At 41.1% G+C, this 27,003-nt stretch overlaps 1 protein-coding gene across 2 annotated transcripts in view; it reads left to right on the plus strand.

The window, feature by feature from the left end:
* The window catches only part of LOC137622183 (ubiquinone biosynthesis protein COQ9-B, mitochondrial-like), a 96,739-nt gene that overhangs the window by 34,874 nt on the left and 34,862 nt on the right, over positions 1 to 27,003 (plus strand). For both annotated transcript variants that reach the window (XM_068352621.1, XM_068352622.1), the window contains exons 2-5: positions 1,476 to 1,775; positions 2,498 to 2,648; positions 10,213 to 10,402; positions 15,066 to 15,155. In XM_068352621.1, the coding sequence (XP_068208722.1) occupies positions 1,476 to 1,775; positions 2,498 to 2,648; positions 10,213 to 10,402; positions 15,066 to 15,155 (731 nt within the window). The remainder of the gene's footprint in view (positions 1 to 1,475; positions 1,776 to 2,497; positions 2,649 to 10,212; positions 10,403 to 15,065; positions 15,156 to 27,003) is intronic.

Here is a 27,003-nt window from a genome sequence, read left to right on the forward strand (position 1 = left end):
TGTCAACTACATCTTCAAAGGTACCACTAATCTGTGAAGTCACTGGAGCTTCATGGTTGGTGGCTATCCAGTGTCTTCTCTGAGCGAAAGGCTTTGCACGAGACACTCCGATGATGTATGGGTACCTGTGATGGTCCTATGCAGCTGTCAACCATGGAAAGTGGGTCATAGTCTGTGATAGTATCAGAGAAGAGATACTTCTCCAGTTTTAGCATCTTTAGTGGAGATCATAGATTCTTCATCCTCCTTCACTGAGACGTACCTCTCTGTCGCGGCTGTCAAAGGCTACCGCTAAGCCTTGAGCATGGTCTTTTAACTGAAGGGTACAGACCTCTCCTCCCGATAAGAGTTCTCAAATAATTATGAGGTGCTTCCAGCAGTCTTTCCAACCCCGGAACCTCAGGCCACTGGAGTGGGATATTACCTTCATTCTCAAAGTACTGACATGTACCTCGTTCAAGCCTTTGAGAAGGTCGTCAGACAGAGATCAGACTCTCAAGACTTTTTTTTGCTGTCTTAGCTTTGGCGAAGAGAGTAAGCGAGTCGCACAGTCTCTTATCTAGTCATACACAATGAAGGGTGGAAGGGTCTTCTTTAGTTTTGGGCCAGGCTTTGTGGCCATAACTCAAAACACTTGATGTATGACCCCAGGTTCGAGACCTTCTCCAACCTTTCTCTACATGAAGTGTTGGGTGGGGATTGAGAGGAGATGCTCGTTTCCCGTGAGGGCTCTGCGGAGTTATATGAAGAGGACGCGACACCTCAGGCATGAGTGTCAGTGAACCTTCCTTAGCACTGGTAGGACCAAGAAATGGGTGTCAAGAAACAATATCTTTCTGGCTTCATGAGACGATCCGTCAAGCATAAGCCTCGACCGCTGAGAGGGTCAAAGTACCAGCTAGGACCGGACCTCATGAAGTCAGAGGTATAGGGCCCACCCTAGCTTTCAAGAGAAATATTACAGTTGACCAGGTATTGAAGGCTAGGGTTTGGGACTACCTTCACGGTCTTTTATCTATGGGAATACAGTGTACCCAGAAGTCCCGTCCTTGACAGCTTTGTGTTTTTTTTTTTTTTTTTCTTTGTGGTGGCTGCTCAAGTAGGTGTGTAAGCAGCCCAACTCCTAACATTACTATCCCTAGGGCACTCAAATCTTTACATTCAGACTTTTTGCTTATTATCTGCTAGGGTTTAATTTTTTATACTGTACAGTAAATTATTTCATAATTTTTACATATCTTTGTACTTCATGATCTTTATTCAACAGTACTTAACTTTGCACTTTTTAGTCTTCTGAATGTTTTGAAAACTTTATTCTCTTATTCTTGGAGCATTTTCCTTCATATCTCTGTAATGGTTCTTCTTATTGCCAAACAAGGAAATGTAAAATTAAATTTCTTTGTCAGTCAAATTTTATACACTCCATGCTGGAATGAATTAGTCTGTTTACATTCTACACAAAACTCATTTTTCAGGTCATGTAAGGAGATTAGAAACTAGCTCAACAGTATTCAACTCAGAGTCTAGGTCGCATCATGAAGGGACAACACCTTCAGAAAAGACAGTGGATCATGAGGAGCAGATGCATTCTGAAAAGGCTGCAGGTTCAGAAGGGTCATCGCAAGATCTTGGCAGTGATTATGCATCAGCACAAGAACAGGAGAACCCATTTCCCGATGGTTCAGATGGTGAAGATCAGCTAAGAAGGGAGATCTTGGATGCAGCCCTGCCATATGTGCATTCATTTGGGTGGTCACAAGATGCGCTTGCTCAAGGTAATGATGCAAAACCATTTTTCTTGGTAATGTATTTATTATTTGTCTTTTAGTATTAGTATGAAGAATAGGAAAATAGTAGAGAAATTTTATTTTGCCAACTGTTTTAACTCCCCAAAATTGATATTATGACAGCAAGCAGGAGATGACTGAAAATAGCATGTTATTTCATTATTTTTCATTAATGGTTACTACAATCTGGAAAATGGTAAAATACTGTATAAAGGGACTTTGTTAACTCTCTAAAATATATACCATTATGTAGTGAGCATGGGTTAATGGGAAATGCTGAAGGTGACTTGAGGATTTTTTTTATTATTTAACAAAAAGCCCAGTGCATTACTGACCACAGCTTGAAGCATCCAAGATAAAGGTTTGTGTATATAAAGTAAAGGATTCAATTATGTGTTAAAGTTTACAGAAATTAGCTATATACTATACAGTATATGACTTCTAATTAATTTTTTTTTCTCTTCACTGATGTAAGGAAACATATCAAATGACTAATAGGATAGCAGAATAACAGCTACAAGATCCTTTTGCATATTGCTTCAATCTATTTCTTATGGAATTACAAAAATTGGGGAAAAGTGTTGATTTAGAAGGGTAGGATGGGACCATGTTGAGTATAGACTAACAGATACTATGATTCAGATATTCTAAAATTAAGTAAGCAAACCCTCTGTCAAGAATTTTGCTTTTGAATTATCTTTTATTTCCAGGGGCAGAGAGCCTAGGTTACTCTGGTATGGCACACGGGTTGTTTACAAAGGGTGGTGTTGAGCTAGTCAATCATTTTTATGCTACTTGTAATGGAAGACTGAAGGAGTTTTTAGAAAAAGAAGTTGATCTCGTGAAAGAACAACCAGAATTGTAAGTATACATTTTTGGTGAAAGATGCTTGTATAAATTTATTTTTTCAATATTAAACTTACCCGATAATCATGTAGCTGTCAACTCCGTTGCCCGACAGAATTCTATGGAGGGATACGCCAGCTATCACAATACTAGAAGGGGGTGTACTTACCAGCGCCACCTGTGGCCAGGTACTCAATCATTTGTTGTTGACACCTCCTCAATTATTCCTCTGTCGTGCTTCCGGCTAGACGTTCTGGGATACGCTTATGGTCTTCGAGTTTATTCACGGATATTTGGTGAAGTATTCTCTCAGATTAACGGCTGTCGCTTTACTGGAATCATTCTTATATTAGCTAGATAGCTTTTATATAATACTGATATAACGGTTAACGGTTATCGTTTCTGCCGATCCCAAGTGGACCCTGCTTCAGTCCATGCAAGCTCAGCTTTCGGACTTGATGCGTGAGTGTCGGGCTGAGAGTGTTGCACCTCCTCCTCCGCCTACACTCCCTCCGCCTGTTCTCGCTCCGCCTGTGCTCGCCCCGCCTGCACTTGCTCCGCCTGGTCGCAGCACCATCTGCCAGGCGTACGATGTTGAGCCACTTTCGGAGTTCGCTGTTCCCAGTGGTGTTCAGCCTCAGCCTTCTTTAAGGCAACCCTTGCTTTGGGATCAGGAGAGTTATTCCACTCTTCCTCCGCCTCCCCTTGCTGCTCCACCAGTGGTGCAACTCTCGGTTGGGGTACAACAACCTCTCCCCTCCGTGAGTCTGTCTGCTCAGCCATCGCTGCAGCGAGCTCAACCCTCCTCAAGGCAAGCTCCTCTACACCCTGGACTTGCGCCTCAGGAGCCTCAGCTTGCGAGAACTTTACCTTGTTCTGCGCAGCCTCAACCTCATCATGCTCCGCTCATCTCACAGGAACAGGAACGGACTACTCCGCCTCCGTCCTCCCCTCAGCTTGTGCAATCCTTGGGTTCAACCTCTCTTGCTAGGAGTCAACCTCCTTCACCCATGCGCCTGCCTTCTGCTTCGTCTGTTGTTCAGCCTTTGCAGTCTGAGCCTCAGGTTTTCCCTCAACAGTTACTGGAAGAGGAAACCACTGTTATTGTTCCTACCCGTTCTGACTCTGCGGTTCAGCATTCTGGTCCGATCGCTTCGCTACCCTCTGCTGATGAGGTGTCGGATGATGAGGAGGCACACCTTGATCCCTCATCAGACGTGGACGAATCTAAGCTTTCTCCATTGTCGATTGATTTTCGTAAGGTCTTGGCTCTACTCAGGGAGATTTACCCAGACCACTTCGTCTCTGCTATTCTCCGCTCTCCACCATCTGAGTTTTCGCTGGGCGTACAACAAGCTAAGTCCAACTATACTAAGCTTGTCCTAGCTAGATCCTCCAAGAGGGCTTTAAGGATCTTAGGGGAGTGGCTGCAGTCTAAACAACACCTTGGCAAGACTTCCTTCATGTTCCCTCCAACGAAGCTCGCTTCGAAAGGTTGCGTTTGGTATGCCACAGGGGAAGCACCAGGCTTAGGAGTACCTGCCTCTGCCCAGGCTGACTTCTCAAGTCTGGTGGACTCGCCTCGGAGAACTGCTATGAGACGCTCGAAGGTTTGTTGGACCTTCTCAGACCTGGATCATTTTCTGAAAGGGTTGTTCAGAGCATTTGAAATGTTCAACTTTCTCGACTGGTGCCTGGGAGCCCTCAGCAAGAAAACCTCTCCTGCGGACAAAGATTCTGCCATGCTAATAATGTCCTGCATGGATAAGGCCATCAGAGATGGATCGGGTGAGCTAGCGTCGTTATTTGTATCAGGGGTGTTGAAGAAAAGGGAACAACTGTGTACCTTCCTTTCCGCCAGCATTACACCTTGCCAGCGGTCACAACTCCTTTTTGCTCCACTCTCAAAGTTCCTCTTTCCCGAGGAGCTAGTTAAGGACTTGTCGGCTGCCCTGATACAAAAGGACACGCACGATCTTGTAGCCTCATCGGCTCGTAAGTCTAAGGTTGCCACCTCAGTCCCCAAGACTTATCGCTCCCCAGTGGCTGATACCCCGGCTACGAGGTTCATACCGCCCTTTCGTGGTAGAGCCCCCAGCCGAGGAAGCTCCCGTCCAGACTCTCACAGGAGCAAGTCTAGGAAAGGATCCAGGACATCTAAGGGAAAGAACTGACTCTCAGATTCTCCAGACAACAGTAGGAGCCAGACTCAAGATCTTCTGGCGAGCCTGGGAGAAGAGAGGTGCAGACGCACAGTCTGTCAGTTGGCTGAGGTACGGTTACAGGATTCCATTCTGCCTCAAACCACCTCTGACCACATCGCCCATCAACCTCTCTCCCAACTACAAAGAAGAGGACAAGAGGCTAGCATTGCAACAGGAGGTGTCGCTACTTGTGCAGAAGAAGGCAGTGGTTATAGTCCGGGACCATCAATCCCCGGGCTTCTACAACCGTCTCTTTCTTGTGGCCAAGAAGACAGGAGGTTGGAGACCGGTGCTGGACGTCAGCTCTCTCAACGAGTATGTCACCAAGCAGACGTTCACGATGGAGACGACCAAGTCGGTCTTAGCAGCGGTCAGACAGGAGGACTGGATGGTCTCGTTGGACTTGAAAGATGCATACTTTCACGTTCCCATTCATCCAGACTCCCAACCTTTCCTGAGATTCGTTTTCGGAAAGGTTGTCTATCAGTTCCAAGCCCTGTGTTTTGGCCTAAGCACAGCTCCTATGGTCTTTACTCATCTGATGAGGAATGTAGCGAAATTCCTACACTTATCGAACATCAGAGCCTCCCTCTACCTAGACGACTGGCTGTTGAGAGCCTCCACGAGTCGTCGTTGTCTGGAGAACCTCAATTGGACTTTAGACTTAATCAGAGACCTAGGTCTATTAGTCAATATAGAGAAATCTCAACTCATTCCCTCCCAATCCATTGTGTACCTGGGAATGGAGATTCAGAGTCAGGATTTTCGGGCTTTTCCATCGGCCCCCAGGATAAACCAAGCCCTAGAGTGCATCATGAGCATGCTGAAGAGGAGCAATTGCTCAGTGAGACAGTGGATGAGTCTCACAGGGACCCTCTCATCACTGGCCCTGTTTGTCGAGCTAGGAAGACTCCACCTCCGCCCTCTTCAATTCCATCTTGCTGCTCATTGGGACAAGGGCTCGACTCTAGAAGCAGTCTCTATCCCTATCAACCAAGAGATGAAGACCACTCTCCTGTGGTGGAAGCACAATCTCCTTCTCAAGGAGGGTCTATCATTGGCCATCCAGACCCCCAATCTTCATCTCTTCTCAGATGCATCGGACTCGGGCTGGGGTGCGACCTTGGACGGACGGGAATGCTCAGGAGTATGGAACAAGGAACAAGGATTACTCCACATCAACTGCAAGGAACTGTTAGCAGTTCATCTAGCCCTGTTGAACTTCAAGTCCCTCCTGCTAGGCAAAGTGGTGGAGGTGAATTCAGACAACACCACAGCCTTGGCTTACATCTCCAAGCAAGGAGGGACCCATTCGAGGAGCCTTTACGAGATCGCAAGGGACCTTCTCATTTGGTCAAGAGGTCTAAACCTCACTCTGGTCACGAGGTTCATCCAGGGCGATATGAATGTTTCAGCGGATCGCCTCAGCAGAAGGAATCAGGTCATTCCCACGGAATGGACCCTCCACAAGAGTGTGTGCAACAGACTTTGGACCTTGTGGGGTCAACCTACCATAGATCTGTTTGCCACCTCCATAACCAAGAGACTTCCGCTTTATTGTTCCCCTGTTCCAGACCCTGCAGCGGTTCATGTGGATGCTTTTCTTCTGAACTGGTCCCATCTCGACCTGTACGCATTCCCTCCGTTCAAGATAATAAACAAAGTTCTGCAGAAATTCGTCTCGCACGAAGGGACACGGCTGACGCTGGTTGCTCCCCTTTGGCCTGCAAGAGAATGGTACACAGAGGTACTTCAATGGCTAGTCGACTTCCCCAGGACTCTACCTCTAAGAGTGGACCTTCTACGTCAACCACACGTAGACAGGTTGCATCCAAACCTCCACGCTCTTCGGCTGACTGCCTTCAGACTGTCGAAAGATTCGCTAGAGCTAGAGGCTTTTCGAAGGAGGCAGCCAGTGCGATTGCCAGAGCTAGAAGAGTTTCCACTCGTAGAGTCTACCAGTCTAAGTGGGAGGTCTTCCGAAGCTGGTGTAGAGCCAATTCAATATCCTCTACCAATACCTCTGTGATCCAAATAGCTGACTTCCTTCTACATCTTAGGAATGAGAGATCCCTTTCAACACCTACGATTAAAGGATATAGGAGCATGTTGGCCTCAGTTCTCCGCCACAGGGGTTTGGACCTGTCTTCCAACAAGGACCTTCAAGACATTCTCAAGTCTTTTGAGACGTCTAAAGAACGTCGTCTTTCCACTCCAGGCTGGAATCTAGACGTAGTCTTAAGGTTCCTTATGACATCTAGGTTCGAACCTCTCCAGTCAGCTTCCTTCAAGGATCTTACCCTCAAGACTGCTTTTCTCGTTTGCCTTGCAACAGCTAAGAGAGTCAGTGAGGTTCATGCCTTCAGCAAGAACATTGGTTTCACAACCGAATCTGCAACATGTTCTTTTCAGCTTGGATTCCTAGCAAAGAACGAGCTTCCTTCACGTCCTTGGCCTAGATCGTTCGAAATACCTAGCCTCTCCAACATGGTAGGTAACGAACTAGAGAGAGTTCTTTGCCCTGTCAGAGCTCTCAAATATTATCTGAAGAGGTCTAAACCTATTCGAGGACAGTCAGAAGCCTTATGGTGTGCCATCAAGAAACCCTCGAGACCCATGTCCAAGAATGGGCTTTCGTACTATATAAGGCTTCTGATCAGAGAAGCACATTCTCACTTAAAGGAGGAAGACCTTGCATTGCTGAAGGTAAGGACCCACGAAGTAAGAGCTGTAGCTACTTCGTTGGCCTTTAATAAAAACCGTTCTCTGCAGAGCATAATGGATGCAACCTATTGGAGGAGCAAGTCAGTGTTTGCATCATTTTATCTGAAAGATGTCCAGTCTCTTTACGAGAACTGCTACACCCTGGGACCATTCGTAGCAGCGAGTGCAGTAGTAGGTGAGGGCTCAGCCACTACATTCCCTTAATCCCATAACCTTTTTTAACCTTTCTCTTGAATGCTTTTATTGTTGTTTTTTATGGTTGTTACGGTAGGCTAAGAAGCCTTCCGCATCCTTGGATTTGGCGGGTGGTCTATTCATTCTTGAGAAGCGCCTGGGTTAAAGGTTTGGTAGAGGTCCTTTAGTAGGGGTTGCAACCCCGTGTACTTTGGCACCTTTGGGTTGATTCAGACTCCAAGAGGAACGCTGCGCTCAGTAAGGAAGACGAACTTTAAATAAAGAGGCAGAGTAACGGTTCTATTCGACTTCCTTACCAGGTACTTATTATTTCATTGTTATTTGAGATAACTGTTATATGAAATATGGGATACTTAGCTATCCTTTAATCTTGTACACTGGTTTTCACCCACCTCCCTGGGTGTGAATCAGCTACATGATTATCGGGTAAGTTTAATATTGAAAAATGTTATTTTTATTAATAAAATAAATTTTTGAATATACTTACCCGATAATCATGATTTAATCGACCCTCCCTTTCCTCCCCAGAGAGAACCAGTGGACCGAGGAATAATTGAGGAGGTGTCAACAACAAATGATTGAGTACCTGGCCACAGGTGGCGCTGGTAAGTACACCCCCTTCTAGTATTGTGATAGCTGGCGTATCCCTCCATAGAATTCTGTCGGGCAACGGAGTTGACAGCTACATGATTATCGGGTAAGTATATTCAAAAATTTATTTTATTAATAAAAATAACATTTTTCAGAAATTCAAGGCCATTTCTTTTAATGTCAGAGTTAAAGGTTAAAGGTATCTTATTTCAGTTCCAGTTTCATCAGAATAGATGCTCACCAGAACATCAGCTGGGCAAGCTCAACCCCCCCACTGTGGTGCCCAACCACAGCAGTGGCCTCCCCAGTAAACAGCTTAAATTCATGGCCCCGGGCGGAGATTGATCTTCTGTCATGTGAATGCTAGGCAAAGATGTTACCACTGTAGATGTGAAAGCAGTTGGTCTCCTCATGTCTAAATGAGTAGCTTCCTGTTACTTTAGTATTTATTCCCATTGCAGGAGTGGGGATGCTTTGTATCTCAAAAGCACTTTAGTAAATACTGTGTGGTTTTTGGATAAACAGAATTTTAATAATCAAATTTATCATTTCAATACATGGCTGGTAGTCATTATGCTTTAAATCATTGAAGCCACCTGTTTTCCAACATTTTATCAAAAATAGAAAATTTATCTGCTATCTGTTAAAAGATAAACAGTTAAGAGTTAAAAAAAAATAAAGATCTCAGATAACCGCAATATTTTACTTCTCTAAGCTGCTAAGATTTAAAACAATAGCTTTCTAAATAGCTGAAAACAAATTTGATTCTTTATCTATTGTTAAGAATATTCCTAACAAGCAATCACCATATGGTGATGCTCTCTGACCAAAGCTACTTAAATTACATTAAAAAGCAATTATCTTAATTTGCCTTACATTATATATAACATACATTAGCCAAATGACCTGACCTGGCACATCCAGTAAGATAATGAAAAAAAAAAAGATTCATCTCAACTCATAACCATAACTAGTTCCTCTAACTTCTATCATGATGCAATCATCTGTAACATGACTCAGTATGTATATACTGTATTTAAAACTCTACCTCCAAATTCTTTACCAGGTAAATCAAACAATAGAAATATTTTAATGTCAAACTTATTATATGCTTAGAAAATGATCCCCAAATCATTCAAATTAATTTGATTAATGGAAATCCTCCTTACTTTCATAAACAAAATCCCACAAACCCCTTTACTCAGGGGTTACTTGTGTCCACAATATTCTTTGGTTAAGAGGTGTCTTTCAACCATCAGGCTTAACCACGGTTCTTATGATAGCCTGCTGGGCCCTGCACTACAATACTATAGATACAACAGGCTAAACTTTCCATGGGGGAATAGGGTTATAATCTTAAAACATTAAATTCATAAAATAATGGCTTACAGTACTAACTTGCCTACATACTAAAGCGACTATGCCGTCTTGGACCGCCGAATAGACGGGACTTCCTTTTACCACCTGCCATTTCCTAGTTTTACCAACTCAACCTATTCTACCACATGTTTGTTGAAACAATTTAGCAAATATCCATATTTAAAAGAAGATGAAGACACCTTTTACTACTGCTTAGATTCTATTACCAGATTACAACTCTTTTCAAATACTGTATAAAGTCGAGCTGTAAAGGCTGGTTCGCAATGTAGAGTATATGATGTGTTGACTATAACAATGCATATGGTTTTATGGATGACTAGGTGTCACGGGAAGGGGGTAAAAAATTTTTGTCGTTCATCAGGCGGTTGGCTTCAATGTCAGTGCTTAAAGCATGAAGACTACCGAGTAAGATTCATTTAAATGAAGAAATGTCTGTAAATATGAAATAATAATTGTTTAAATTTCTATTTTTTTCTTAATCACAGAAAGAAGGGAACCACAGCATTCATAGCTACTGCTGTTGAAGAAAGACTCAGGATGAATATTGAATATATTGATATCTGGCACAAAGCATTAGCCCTGCATGCATCACCTCTCAATGCCCAGCAGGCTTTAGAAAATATCACCAATCTTGTTGACCACATCTGGTATCATGCAGGCGACCGTTCAACAGATGTATGTATAATGATTGTGGCTCAGTTGGAATCTTTTAGAATATTGATAATGCTTTAGCACATTAACAAAGTATCTTTTACCTCTTTGTGAACTATAACCCAAAATTAAACATACGATTTTTTTTTATAATATTAACTATATACAGATTATGTTTTGTTGATTTTTCATAAAATATATTTGTGGCCATCAAGAGTGACCCTTTACTAGAATTGTCATATTTGACCATTAGACCTTTAAGTACAGGTATTGAAATAAACCCATATTTCTTTATGAAGCTAAAGAATTACAATCTCTTTGCCAAATGATTACTTTGTGTAGGTCATTTTTGAAATTTCAGTAGTCAAACAAAGTACAAGCTACTTGCTTGCTAGACCCAATTTTTTAACCATTTACCATAGAAGATTTTGTCCTCCTCTGGTAGACCTCCACAAAGAATTCTTACTGTGCACCAGTCTTCAGTCTCCTTTCTCTAATTCACTTCAGCGTACACTGTAATATCAAAAATTTTCAAACCTTTCATAATTCCACAGAGAAAATATTTAGTCTGCCTTACTAAAGAAATGCTTTTCTGGCAGGTTTCTCTCTCCGCCCTAAATACTCCCTCCACTGTCAGCTGATATCAACACATGGGGGTGAGGGAGGTATTACAACTATTGCTACGGGAAGGAAGTGTTATTCATTTCCAAGAAATACATGATAATACTGTCTTGTCATCAACTCCCTCATCCTTAGCTACCACATTTCATACGCTTCCTCAAATTAAGGTCCCATTTTAGAAACCTTGTGAGTCGTGGTGCTATTACAATTTTCTAAATAGAACCTTACCATAGTCCTCACCAGGAAAGCCTTGGTAACCCTAAACAAAGTATGGGTTCAAGTGGGAAAAACTGGAGATGATCGCCACTAATGGAGATTAACCACCAACCCTGAATGCCCATGTGGGGCAACACTACAAATAATGGAAACCATCTTACGAAGGTGCCTACTGGGCTCTCATTGCTTGTATCAAGACCTCAGAGAAGCAAACGACAATGCCCTCCTATGGGTTTCTCAATAACACAATAAGATATGATGAAGACCATAGTCCACAATTTTACAATAGACCTCCCTGTGAGCTGCCTTAGAAGGCTTCTATGTGGGATTTTGCCACCAGAATTGCCTTCCTCATGGCATTAATTTTCCGGATGTATCATTGAGCTGCTTTGATTATCACCCCATGCTACAAACACCTAGAATTAGCAGTCTATGTTAGTACAGTATCACCCAAAGGTCTTACTTTATAATTTTCCAGATTGCTTCTTATGATCTCTCTTCATCCTATTCCTTTTTGCCATAGATTTAGTGATGTCCTCATTAGAGGCCTGAAAAAAATTCCTTTTGCCACCAAAAGTATTGAACCTGAGTAGTCTATTTTCATTGCATACATAGAGTGATTTTGAGTATCTTATGCTGGTCAGAGTAATCTATAAGAAGCCTTGATGCTGGAAAATGTTGGTGGTTGCAAATGTGATCTTATATTCCTTTTTCAAGGTCTCTTCCATTATTTAGTGGCATTAAGTCTATCCTGTAAAGTTTGAGTTGGATAATGTTTTGGAAAACTGTAAACCTATAATAGAAAGATCTCTTAGAAAAAATTTCATGTTTATTTTTCTTCCACATGTGTGACTTTCTCTCCCTACGCTTATTAATCTTAGCATCTCCTACAAGTAAATTAATAGTAGGTATATATGAAACTCCATAAATCCAAGTTTTTCACATATATCTTTTCTAAACCACTTAAGGGGGCTGGTCAGTTAATGCCATTTTTTAAGGACAGGACTTTGAACTTCATACCACTAAATAAGGTGACTTAGGACATCTCCAAACTGCATAGGATTGTTGCCTCTGACCTTCGGTTTTGCGATGCCAGGGTGATTTATCCTGAAAATTAGTGTTTTTCAAAAATTTATCTCTCCCTTGATAATTATTATTAAGACCTGGGATTACTACCCTATATACAGTAGACCTGATGTAGACCTTTTTCTGCTAGATATGAATTTTTTCATTGTTGTAAAAAAATAAACCATGAAAGTTCGGGAAAAATTAAAAAGAAAAAAAAGTATGAAATAAAAATTGGAGAAAAGGGTACCCTTTGATTGATTTTTAATGTCTTTGAGTTATATACCAAATTTCAATGCTATATCCTTAAAACTAAGGGAGAAGATAGAATTTGAAGGTTAATAAGTATAGTTTTGAGATACGGGCATTCAAAGTTTTTCAATGTATTTTTACAAAGACACTATAAATAAATCATAATTATTATGAATTTTGTTTCTTTTTGGATATTAACAAACCAGAACAAAGTTATTTATCATAATTCAATCATAAATGAAGATCCCTTTGCTTAATATCTTGCTTCTTTAGGCGGTCGCTCCTTCATCATCTCTCTCTTTCACTAATTCCGCTAATTTTGCCAATATTACCCACTGTTGAACTCTTATTAGAGCAAACTTTCTTCTTCCCTATGTTAGCGAGATGTTGAAATTGTCTTTTCCTCTCTGGCATCATGAAATTCTTGTCAAAACCGAGAAAAACAGACGTAAAAACGAGTGAATGTCAGAGGTCAAACTCAAACGTGTACTCTCTATGAGATTTGTGCTACGATTGAAGGCCGAAGGCTGTAATTTTTGTGTAATACATCGTCTTGTGACTCATGGAATCTATACAGATGCCATTGCTCACAATTTGCCTTATATTAGAATGTAATAATTATCAAAATTTACGATAACAGAAGAAATACTGCATGTTCTTGTAGGGAACAACTTTTTTTTTATTGAATTACTGTACTTTTACTAATTACCCTGTAAACTATGAGAGTAAGAGGAATTTTGACAAAATATTTTGATTACGCCTTCTCCATTGTCATACAAAGCTCAGTGAATTTTTCAGTATTTTGAGTTTTTCTTCCTATACCCCCTTATATTGGGATACTGGCCGGGCCCCTTAATGTTACCAGAAAGTCTTTTGCACTTTTGCATGTGGTGCCAAACACATTTTATTCCCCTTCACAAATTGTCTGCTTCTCAATTGGAGGTGGAGTTATTGAAATCTCTCAAATGTAGAATTTGGTTCTTGCAGTTTTTTTCTGAAGCTCAGAGTAACTAAATTCCATTTTAATTACCTCTACAAGTCTATCCTCTATATCAATAAAATAAAAAAATGCCAAGTTATAGGATGAGTGATAAACACGTTCTCGTTATAGTGCTTAGAAAAATGAAAGGAAAAACATTCTTACCTTAGATGAAGTTTAGACAAAGCATCTTTGGTGTTTTTGGGAGTTTATATTAAACTAGGTATCTGACTTTGTGATGCCCTATGTTACCTAGTCAATCTTGGCTGCTTAGTTCATCCTGTTGCCTTAGATGAGTTGACTAATTTAGCAAGTAGCTTGATCAATGTGTTTACTTACCTGGAAAGAGAAAAATAACTATTACTTTATCAACTCTTAGTCTACTGTATTCAGTGCATTGACATGGTCACAAGCAAATAAGTTAAATGATACATAGGCAGTAAGCAATTTTCTCAAGCAAACAAAGATAAAAGATAAATAAACATTAACCATTTGCACAAGGAAATGAAGATAATTACTGTAATAAGCTAGATAAACAGTAACCCGAAATATATCTCAGATCGTAACAGAATACAAAAAATAGGTTATTAGAAGTATGATTCACAGTTTGTTTTTAGAGAAAATTATGTGAAAAAATGTTGTGTCTAATAGACAAGTGATCTGAGAAGAAAGACTACAAATATTATTTTGTTGAAAGTAGGGATACTTAGAGATCTACCACCAGGTGGTATTTTAGGATATTATCCAACCTAAGTATTTTTTGCTACTCACAGTGTCAGTCATAGGCAACCGTAGGTATTTGAAAAAGGGTTCATATAATTAAAATATGTAAATTTTCAAAAGATGATGTAGTGTCTGGAGAAGAAGCAATATGAACATCAAGTGCATATAGAAATAAGAAATTTTATCATTCAAATTGTGTTCTTTAAAAGATAGTGTAGTTTTCCAATAAAAAGAAAAAGGTACAAAATTTTCTAAAAATTAATCCTATATTCAATACAGTATATAAAAAAAATTCAAGGGCCATCATTATGATAAAGAAAAGTTATAAAAATGCATTATTTCAATACTATACACTTTTGCTAAAAATTGGAGACTGAGGGAACCTACTACATAATAAAATAGTTCAATTCAATTTGGGATTCTCAATATGAGATATAAACCAAGAATAACAATAAAGGCATTCAAAGAGTAATAGCTCTGTATGTATTAAAAGTGAATTTAAATTCCTTTCTTCTAAGTTCCAACTCCTAGACAGTATGAACTTTTATCCTATGACTGTTATCGTCTTTTCAGTTATCGTTTTCATTTATCCTGTTTTTGAACTTTCAGGTTTTAACTTCATGTTAGTCAAATTATCAAGGAAACCATGACTTTTGTCAATTAAATTAATTTTCTCTGAAATTTTCTTAACGTTGAAGTTAGGTTTTTAGCTTATACAGTTAAAGTTTTTTTGTACCTCTGTATACACGTTAATAAAATTTACATAATCATTATAATGTGTACATGAATGTTCTAAATGTGAGATATTCATTTCTTTTTTTCTCTTTATAGTTCAATTGGTACACTAAAAGAGGCTTATTAGCAGCTATTTACAAATCCACAGAGATCTACATGCTGCAGGATAGATCCGAAGATTTCCAGGTATGATTTTTGGCTTCATTGTAAAAAAAATTCACCAGTGAGTATATAACAGGATATCTACTGATTTCTCCTGTCTTTTCGTAGCTGAACCATTGAAATTATTATTCATTTTTCAATATTTAACTTAGCCGGTGATTATATAAGCTGCAACTCTGTTGCTCGACAGAAAACTCTACGTTAAAAATCCGCCAGCGATCGCTATGCAGGTAGGGGGTGTACTTCAACAGCGCCATCTGTCGTGCAGGTACTCAGTACTCAATGTAAACAAAGAACTCAATTTTCTCTCTGTCGGGCTACCGGCAAGACCTACTAATTCGCTGTTGCTAACTGGATTTGTTTTCACAACTATTGGTGAAGTACACTATTCTAGTTTTGAGCTTTCGCTATGCAGGTGTTTTATCTTCATCTCAAAACTTGAACTCGTTTTGGATAGATTTAATTATGGTGACAAAGAGAGTATGGACTTTCTTTCACTTTTAAATGGCCGACCCTTCCCTTAGACGGAAGTGTGTTTAGGCTTTTAGTAATTATCTTATCACGTTATAGATTTTCCTCTATATATTTTATATCTCTCCGCCTTTATTAGGCCTCTTCGATTAACTTTCCATTTTTTATAAACATATAAAAGAAATTTTAATGCTTTGTTTATATAGACCTTTCCTTAGAGTAGGCGGTCCTAACTTGGAAACCGAAGTTAATTAACATTGAGCCCTTTATATCGTCTTTAGCTTTTAAAGGATTTAAAACTTTTTAAATGTAATATTTTATGAAAGATTTTCTTTGATAGTCTTCGTACTGTTTTCAAAGATGAACTAACGTTTAGTTTTTTAGACTACGCAGTTGTTGACGTTCAGGACGTTCAACATGCGCTCTATCGTTACGATAGAGAGAGAGTGTATCACGTTTTCACTTTGCAGTAAGAGTAAATCGATTCTGACGTTTTGTTCATTCTTTCTTAGCTTAAATGTTTTAAATTCTAATTTAAAGGAACTTTTTATTTGAAAAACCTTTCAGTTTTTTCCTTTAGTCAAATAACATGTTTTTTTGACAATATATAATTGGGCTCTTCTCTTAGGTGCAAAATCAAGAGAGAAAGAGAGAGAGAGATAGAGACGGAGGGAGAGAGAGGAGAGAAAACGTTCCGTTCAAGCGGGTAACGTTGTTCTCGAGTTACTCTCGTCCCTAGTCTCTGAACGGGGAGGAAGGATAAAACGTTTTTAGGTTTTTATTCTCGTCCCCAGGCTATGTGCGGTGAGAGATTGAAAACGTAGTTATATGAACTAGTGTTTAGTCTCTTTCCCAGCCACTGATTTTTCTTTTTATCTTAAAATATGTTTTCTGTTTTTTGCTGGTATTATGAGCTTGCATTATACGACTAATTTCGCAATTACTACCTTTTAATGAAGGGTAGAATTGCGTGTTTCAGGTAGAAATAAGTGCAAAACAGAAAATCGAAGTGATAAAGTGATATGCGCAAAGTGTTACAGTGTTGCGTCCGAGGCGCAAAGTGTTACAGTGTTGCATCCGAGGCGCAAAGTGTTACAGTGTTGCGTCCGAGGGTTCGTCTGTTCGTGCCTGTCGTTCACCTAGTCCGGGACCTCTTGCAAGCTCCCAAGCCCAGGGGAGAAGTAATGTCGAACGACTTATGGGTTCTAGAGGCCTTGACCAACGAACAGACGTTTTCCCTCTATGGTATCGGGTGTTTCTTACCAAGATCTCCCCTACCATAAGACGAGAGAGACGTTATTTCTCCTCGCCATCCGTAGGCTTTTCGCATAAGAAACCTGTCACAAGGTTTCGAAGCCCTTAAGCGAAAGTCAGTCCTTTCAGGACAGGTCCAGCGTCCTGGTTACAGCCATTAGGACAGCTCTGACCCTATGCAGTCATCGGATTACTGCTCGCCGCCTAACAAAAGCGTAACACAGACTCCGAAAGTCTTTTTTTGTAGGCAAAGTGTTGCGGTCACAGACGTTACCCTCGTCTATTACCACAACCATTTCCGTTGATCCTTAAGGGGTTGTATGGCAAAACATGCAGTATATGCTTGCCTCCCTTATGGAAGACTATTCTGTCGATTAGTCCGTTGAGTCTAGCCGTTTATCTCATCGATATCCTGGCTTTCAGCCAACCTAACGTTCCTTTGTGCTTACTGTTGACGTTGGCGTAGCTTAGTCACGTCAGTCAGGTTGTTTAGAACCACACTCGATGCGGTCTCGTGTGGTTTTTCAGCCGCATTTGGACGTTAGGCCACTGGCTGATGCTCCTGTTGACGTTCTAGACGTTCACTAACAATCGGAGTTGACTTGTTTTGACGCTGTGCGCCAACCTCCGCATTCTAGAGTTGTTTTGACTGCTCAGTCTAGGCAGTCAAAGCAGTCTCGAGTGGACGCTGTACGTCCTCACGCACCTGTTGTGGTGGACAGTTCAGTTGTTGACAGTTCACAGACTGTCAAGCAGTTACATGACGTTGCGTTCTGGTCCGTTACTAATGCACCAGTGAGAGACTCAGCTTTTATCGGACAAGGTTCCTGTAGATGATGAAGTTGCTGTTCTCCCTCCTACTGATATTTCCTTGAGGACTCTGTCAGATGGAGAGGAGCCTTAAGCTGCTTAGCCTCCTATGGACTTTAATTAAATCAGGATGATTTTTTTAAGGATCTTCGTCCGGATCTTGTAACTGCTGCTCCTCGTTCGCCTAAACGTCAGAACTTAAACTAGGCCTAGCTACTTCGAAGCCGTTGTTTTTAAGCTAGTGCTCTCTCGCTCTCCTAGAGAGCATTACGTTGGCTAGGCGACTGGTTTTTCACCAGGAGGAGTTTGGGGGATACAGCCTTTGCTTTCCCTTCTTTTAAACTGGTTTATAGAGCGAGAGTCTGATATGACACGAGAGAAGTTCTCGGCTTGGGAGTTCATGCCTCTGCCCAGATAGACTTCTCAATTCTGGTAGACTCTCCCTGGCGCCTAGCCAGGAGACGCTCCAAGTTGTTTACAGGTCAACTTCTCAGCTGTTGTCGAGCCTTTGAAGTTTTGCTGTACTATTATGTCACGCATAACAAGGCTTTCAGGGATGGTAAACGGTTCCGCCTCAGTCGCTAACCCCGTCTGTCGCCACACCTGCTCCCGTAGACCCTAAATGGGCTTTGCTGCAAGACATGCAGTCCAAGCTGGCGTCCTTGATAGAGGACTTAAATGCGGAGAAGAACCTTCTGGCCAACAACCTTCCAACCGGTCGGTTGTGCGCCCTGTTGACGCTGAGGTAACCTACTCGCGTCTGCCAGTTGAGGTGGTTCCTCCACCGATGCGACCCAGTGTGGGTTACCAGCCGCACGTTGACGTTAAGCGACACTCGGAGGTGGTTGTTGACGTTCAGGACGTTCAACAACCAGCAGAGGTGACTTGTTGTGACGCAGTGCGTCAACCTCAGCAACCCGGTAGGGTGTTGACTGCACAACCCAGACGGTCTAGACAGTTTCGGGTTGACGCTGTGCTTCCTCGCGCACCCATGGTTGTTGACAGTTCACAGACTGTGCAGCAGTTCCATGATATTGCGTCCGGCTCCGTCACGCATCCACCAGTGCGACCGGATTCAGCGAGTCAGACGTTGCCCACTCCGTTGCCGTTTCCTCATCAGTTTCGGATGAGGAACCCTCTGATGAGGACGTTGCTGAACAAGACGATCAGCCCCCAGCCCTGCTATCCATCCAGAAGATGCTGAAGAAGGAACGCTGCTCAGTCAGGCTGTGGATGAGTCTGGTAGGGACGCTGTCATCCGTGGATCAATTTGTGTCACTAGGAAGACTACACCTCCGTCCTCTTCTATACCATCTAGCTTTTCACTGGAAAAAGGACAAGACGCTAGAAGCGGTCTCGATCCCGGTTTCCGAAAAGATAAAGTCTTGTCTGACTTGGTGAAAGGACTATATCAACCTAAGAGAGGGTCTTCCCCTGACTGTTCAGACTCCCAACCACGTTCTCTTCTCGGACGCATCGGACGTAGGCTGGGGTGCGACATTAGACGGACGGGAATGCTCGGGATTATGGAACTCGAGTCAAAGGACAATGCATTTCAACTGCAAGGAGCTACTGGCAGTACGTCTGGCCTGGAAAAGCTTCAGGTCTCTCCTTCAAGGCAAAGTGGTGGAGGTGAACTCGGACAACACCACGGCTTTGGCGTACATCTCCAAGAAGGAGGGACCTACTCTCTGACGTTGTACGAGATCGCAAGGGACCTCCTCACCTGGTCAAAAGGTCTAGACATATCACTAGTAACGAGGTTCATCCAAGGCAACTTGAATGTCATGGCAGATTGTCTCAGTCGGAAGGGACAAATAATTCCAACAGAATGGACCCTCCACAAGGATGTATGCAAGAGACTTTGGGCCACCTGGGGCCAGCCAACCATAGATCTCTTTGCAACCTCGATGACCAAGAGGCTCCCAATATTTTGCTCACCAATCCCGGACCCAGCAGCAGTTCATATAGATGCCTTTCTCCTAGATTGGTCACATCTAGATCTATATGCATTCCCTCCGTTCAAGATTGTCAACAAGGTACTGCAGAAGTTCGCCTCTCATGAAGGGACAAGGTTGACGCTAGTTGCTTCCCTCTGGCCCGCGAGAGAATGGTTCACCGAGGTACTTCGATGGCTAGTAGACGTTCCCAGAACACTTCCCCTAAGGGTGGACCTTCTACGTCAGCCACACGTAAAGAAGGTACACCAAGGCCTCCACGCTCTTCGTCTGACTGCCTTCAGACTATCGAAAGACTCTCGAGAGCTAGAGGCTTTTCGAAGGAGGCAGCCAGAGCGATTGCTAGAGCAAGGAGAACATCCACCCTTAGAGTCTACCAATCGAAGTGGGAAATCTTCCGAAACTGGTGCAAGTCAGTATCCGTATCCTCGACCAGTACCTCTGTAACTCAAATAGCTGACTTCCTCTTATATCTGAGGAAAGAACGATCTCTTTCAGCTCCCACTATCAAGGGTTATAGAAGCATGTTGGCATCAGTCTTCCGTCACAGAGGCTTAGATCTTTCCAACAATAAAGATCTACAGGACCTCCTTAAGTCTTTTGAGACCACGAAGGAGCGTCGTTTGGTTACACCTGGTTGGAATTTAGACGTGGTACTAAGATTCCTTATGTCAGACAGGTTCGAACCGCTACAATCAGCCTCCCTGAAAGATCTCACCTTAAAGACTCTTTTCCTGGTATGCTTAGCCACAGCTAAAAGAGTCAGTGAGATTCATGCCTTCAGCAAGAACATCGGATTCTCATCCGAAACGGCTACATGTTCTACAACTTGGTTTTCTAGCCAAAAACGAGCTGCCTTCTCGGCCTTGGCCAATATCGTTCGATATTCCAAACTTATCGTATGGTTGGAAATGAACTAGAAAGAGTCTTATGCCCTGTAAGAGCTCTTAAGTTCTATTTAAAACGAACTAAACCTTTACGAGGCCCGTCTGAAGCTTTATGGTGTTCAGTTAAGAAACCATCTTTGCCTATGTCAAAGAATGCTTTATCCTATTTTATCAGACTGTTAATACGAGAAGCTCATTCCCATCTGAATGAGGATGACCAAGCTTTGCTGAAGGTAAGGACACACGAAGTTAGAGCTGTCGCAACTTCCGTGGCCTTTAAACAAAATAGATCTCTGCAAAGTATAATCGACGCAACCTATTGGAAAAGCAAGTCAGTGTTCGCGTCTTTTTATCTTAAGAATGTCCAGTCTCTTTACGAGAACTGCTACACTCTGGGACCATTCGTAGCAACGAGTGCAGTAGTGGGTGAGGGCTCAACCACTACAATTCCCTAATTCCATAACCTTTTTAATCTTTCTCTTGAAATGTTTTATTATTGTTTTTGGGTTGTCCGGAAGGCTAAGAAGCCTTTCGCATCCTACTTGATTTGGCGGGTGGTCAAAGTCATTTCTTGAGAAGCGCCTAGATTAGAGGTTTTGATGAGGTCCTGTTGTATGGGTTGCAACCCTTGATACTTCAGCTCCTAGGGGTCGCTCAGCATCCTAAGAGGATCGCGAGGCTCCGTAAGGAAGACGTACTTAAAAAGGCAGAGTAATTGTTCAAGTCGACTTCCTTACCAGGTACTTATTTATTTTAAGTTTGTTATTTTGATAACTGCTAAAATGAAATAAAAAATCCTTAGCTCATAATAATGTAAACATTTATTGCTGGTCTCTACCCACCCCCCTGGGTGTGAATCAGCTTATATAATCACCGGCTAAGTTAAATATTGAAAAATTTTATTTTTATAATAAAATAAATTTTTGAATATACTTACCCGGTGATTATATATTAAAGGACCCTCCCTTCCTCCCCAATAGAGACGCAGTGGACCGAGGAGAAAATTGAGTTCTTTGTTTACATTGAGTACTGAGTACCTGCACGACAGATGGCGCTGTTGAAGTACACCCCCTACCTGCATAGCGATCGCTGGCGGATTTTTAACGTAGAGTTTTCTGTCGAGCAACAGAGTTGCAGCTTATATAATCACCGGGTAAGTATATTCAAAAATTTATTTTATTATAAAAATAACATTTTACATTTCCTTTTTGCCATGCCCCTTTTGTTTTGCTTGTCTGAGGGGCTAAACTGTATTTAGAATTTAATTACTCTTGTGACCCTAAATAATGAATAAGGCTATGGTAAAGGTCCCTCATATATATTGGTGTCTTCACATTCTGATTATGTAATTAATAATGTACAATCCATATTCAGAAATAGGCAGGATAGAACCTTGCACTTTGAATAAATTCAGTAGAGGCCACACACCTTTCTTATAATAAATACAATCATATCATATCATCTGTACATTTGAATGGATATTGGGGTTTATTTTTGTTTAGTTTGTATTATTGTTTAATTTCTTATTTACAGTATTTTATTTATTTTCTTGATGATTGGCTCCTGCCTTTTGGTGTCATTGTAATCCCTTTCTGCCTGCCATATTCAAATTCACTCACCAGACTAAGTAGTTTGACAAAATTACATAATACAGTACCAAAATACTGTATGCCATTCATAACCAAATTTAAAAAAAGACTTCCATATGGTATACTGTACCTTTAAAGCATACAATATTCTACAAATGCAGAAGAAATTTAAATTTTAAAAAGTTATCATGCATCCAGGTAAGGCATGCATGTAAAGATCATCATTATCATTAGAATTTTCAGATCAGACTTGACCTTTTTGGAGGCCAATTAAATTAATTACCGCCATGCTATTGTGTCATATGCACGTCCCACCCCATTTTCCTTCTGGTTTAGGGATTATTATTAATACTAGCCAAGCTACAACCCTAGTTGGAAAAGCAAGATGCTATAAGCCCAAGGGTTCCAATAAGGAAAAATAGCCCAGTGAGGAAAGGAAATAAATAAACGATGAGAAAAAATTATTGATAAGTTATTTCGAAAACAATAACATCAAAACAAATATGTCATATATAAAGTATAAAAAGACTTATGTCAGCCTGTTCAACATAAAAATATTTGCTGCAAGTTTGAACTTTTGAAGTTGTACTGATTCAACTACCTGATTAGGAAGATCATTCCACAACTTGTTCACAGCTAGAATAAAACTTCTGGAATATTGTGTAGTATTGAGCCTCATGAGGGAGAAGGCCTGACTATTAGAATTATCTGCATGCCTAGTATTACAAACAGGATGGAACTGTCCAGGAAGATCTAAATGTAAAGGATGGTCAGAATTATAAAAAATCTTATGCAACATGCATAATGAACTAATTGAACAATGGTGCCAAAGATTAATATCTAGATCAGGAATAAGAAATTTAATAGACCATAAGTTTCTGTCCAACAAATTAAGATGAGAATCAGCAGCTGAAGACCAGACAGGAGAACAATACTCGAAACAAGGTAGAAAAGAATTGAAACACTTCTTCAGAATAGATTGATCACTGAAAATCGTTAAAAGACTTCTTCAGAATAGATTGATCACTGAAAATTGTAAAAGACTTTCTCAATAAGCCAATGAAAGTAAATTTGCTCTCGAGAATTACACCTAAAATTTTAGTCATACAGAGTTAAAGAAACATTATCAATGCTGAGATCCGGATGTTGAGGAGCCACTGTCCTTGACCTACTTACAATCATACTTTGATTTTTGTTAGGATTCAATTTCATACCACATAATTTGCACCATGCGCTAATTTTAGCTAGATCTCTATTATGGGATTCAGCAACCTCAGATCTACATTCGGGAGATGGAATTGATGCAAAGAGAGTAGCATCATCTGCATATGCAACAAGCTTGTTTTCTAGGCCAAACCACATGTCATGTGGCCAAGAACACTACCCTTTGGAACACCAGATATCACATTCCTATACCCATTATGGTGCCCATCAACAACAACTCTTTGAGATCTATTACTTAAAAATTCAATAATAGTGCTAAGAAATGACCCACCCATGCCTAACTGTTTGAGTTTGAAAACAAGGGCCTCATGATTAATACAGTCAAAGGCAGCACTAAAATCAAGGCCAATCATATGAACTTCCTTGCCACAATCAAGGGATTTCTGTACAGTATTGGAGATTGTAAGAAGGGCATCACATACTCCAAGGCCTTTACAAAAACCAAATTGCAAACTAGGGAATAGATGATTACCTTCAGCAAACCTATTAAGATATTTTGTAGGAAGACGTTCAAAAACTTAAGATAATATGGGAGTTATGTAAATTGGGCAGTAATCAGTTGGACTTGAGCTACCACAAACACATTTACATAGTGGAGTAAAATTACCAATTCTCCAACAAGTGCTAAAAGCAGCTCTTCTTGCTAACTTGCACAAAATAACATAACTTTGAAGCTAAGAAATCTGCAGTATTTATAAAAAACAAAGGAAAAATACCTTTGGGTCACACCTCCATAAGCCTCAAGGTCCATCAAGAGCTTTAATATCACTAGATCGAAAAGCTAAACTAGCTAGGTTAGCCTCAGAAAATCACATCAGCCAAAAGGGTTGCCTTTTCCTTTGGACAGTGAGTGACTGAGCCATCTGGTTTAAGTAAAGAAGGAGCTGTTGCATCTACACCAAAGAGTGCAAATTTAAGGGTAGTCTACCACTTATGTTCCTGGGTTGTACCAGAAAAGGTTTCTTTTATGGTTAAATGTATTCCTTTTCAGTTGAAGCATAACTCTGAGCAAAAGCTCTAAGCTGAGTATAGTCAAATCTGATCTTTTACCCTTCCAAAGATGATAGGCCTCCTGCTTCTCCAAATAAGCATGTCTACAATCATCATTGAACCACGGTTTGTCCTTCACTCGGCACCTTAGCACACGAGAAGGGATACGCCTATCAATTATGTTGACTAGGTTCTCATTCAAAGGGACAACAGGATTGATACCACTTTACAATTGGGACCAATTTTTCCATTATTCCCCAGCCTGGTCTCTGTGTATATCTACTATTATTTCCTATTATTTCTCATGTCCTCTTATCACATATCCAAACCTATACCATAGTTCATTGTGTCCCCAAGATTACAAAGGTGTTCTTCCTTTCCTAATATACAGCAGTAACTCATTCCTCCACACATGGATCTCTCACCTCCCACACATGCCTCTCCATTTTTCTTAGGATGTGATATCTTCTTTTTATAAAATTTCAATTGAGAAAATAGAATGCACATTATTCATACATTTTCTAATCAAGCAGATAAAACGGATTTTGAGCAAAGTGAAAAATCTATTTTTATGTGAGAGTGCCATGTTGTCCTGATGGAAGGGTTCCTTTAGGTAGCCTTCTGAGGGATATTTGCTAGTGATACTCCCAGAGAAATAAACCGAAGGTCTCCAGGATTCTAACTCCTGGCGTGAGTATCCAATTAAGGATATCGCATAATATCAGGGGACGTATTTTTAGATACAACACACAGCAATCTTCACCCCGAATAGATTTAACTCTTTGATGAAAGGGGGAAGAGTGGCGAAAGAGGGGGTGCCGATCTAGGTACCCGGTGAACCTCCTTTCCCATTACTACTACGACGCCATTCCTTTTCTTGTCGTTAAGCAGAAATAGCCACAGAGAGAGTAATTTTAGGAGGGGTCAGCAAAGGGAGGGTTCATCAGGACGACATGGCACTCTCACCCAAAAATAGATTTTTCCCTTTGCTCAAAATCCGTTTTTTGGGCTCAGGCCATGTCGTCCTGATGGAAGCATACTAGAGAATTAACTTGAAATTACTATAGCTGTGGGTTTGTGTATGTGCCTTCTACCTTGAATGGATTTCCTTATCTGGTCTGCTAGACCTGTATTTGAAATTCCAGTTAACTGTCATTTCCACTAAACCTGGAACTGGTTTAGTGCTTCCTGTCCCCCTGCAGGGAAAGTGTCGACATCGACAATAAGGATTCAAGGCTTGAATTTCCGTTGGAACGGAAGGTAAAACTTTAGAGATTACCTTTCACGCACCTTGAAAATCTGTATCCTGATTTCAAGTTGGTTCCTTCTAGGGTTTGATTAAAACTCTAGCATGTTTTATTTGTCTGCAACTGAGATAGCAGCAATAAGACGCAAATAAGTTTAGTATTTTTACCTTGCAACTAGATTATCAAATGTAGTTACAATAGGGTATGAATCTGATCCAGCATTAAAGCACATCAGGGTCCATATTTTCTCTTGTAGAAAAAATATGTAATTCCATTATTGGAATAATGCCACTCAATGGAGATGTGAAACCAAATCTGTCTGACTTGTACAGATTTTGGGAATGCATAAACACTGTGACGCAAACTTTCATTCGGCACTGGTGTTATTGGTCAGATATGCACCTACATGGAACAGTGTGTTAATCATCATTGTGATTTGCACTAGAAGGTAAGTGTACCCATGCACCCGATGCACTGTTAAGTCCCAAAACAGTTCATCGCAGCACTAGATGACAGGTTTTATAACACTACCCGCCGCCACCACAAAATGTTTAATTTCATGTACTAGTTTCGCATAGTATTTATAGAAGACCCTGGATGATCTCCACCCAGTGTATGAGCGGAGTCTTCCCAAGTCCATATGTTGAAAGAAGTTCCACGAAGAAGCAATTTTTCTCTTATCGTGACCTGCGGGTATACTGTCAGGATCCGCTCTGAGAATAAAGTAGGTGAGCTTCGCTCTCAGTTGTCTTAGGGATAGGTTTGATCCTGAGGTTTCGCCTCTGAAGAGCTGTCCTCCCTTAAAGTCTGCAGTTCTTCGAAGATAGACCTTAAGACACTCTACTGGGCATAGAGACACACCTTCCTTCAGTGGGCAGATTCTCCAAGGACCCCACCTCTTAGTGGGTAGCTCATTCTTGGCAAGAAAGGCAGGATCAGGAAAGAGGTTCAGTTCTCCTGTGTCTAGGAACTGAATATGGCCTTCGTTTCTGGATAAGGCCACTATTTCACTAACTCTAGCCCCTGAGGCTATTGCAAACAGAGAGATGACTTTCTGTGTTAGATCCTTTAGAGTACAATCCTCATTGTTTAGGTTCGAAGCATAGTGCAAGACTTTGTCCAAGGACCACGTGATGGGCCTTGGTGGGGTTGCTGGCCTGAGTCTAGCGCATGCTTTTGGGATTTTATTTAAGATTTCACTAGAGAGGTCCACCACAAAGGCATACAGAAGTGGTCTAGTCAGGGCTGACTTACACGAGGTAATCGTGATAGAAGCCAGGCCTTGTTCGTGTAGGTGTATGAAGAATGCGAGACAGAAAACTATCGATATTTCTGTCGGTTTCCTTGTCTTCACAAAGGAAACCCATTTCTTCCATGACGATTCATATTGTCTCCTAGTCGAACTTGACTTATACTCTTCGATGAAGTCAACTTTATCCTTC

This window comes from Palaemon carinicauda, chromosome 29 (assembly GCF_036898095.1).
Source record: "Palaemon carinicauda isolate YSFRI2023 chromosome 29, ASM3689809v2, whole genome shotgun sequence".
Lineage (NCBI taxonomy): Eukaryota > Metazoa > Arthropoda > Malacostraca > Decapoda > Palaemonidae > Palaemon > Palaemon carinicauda.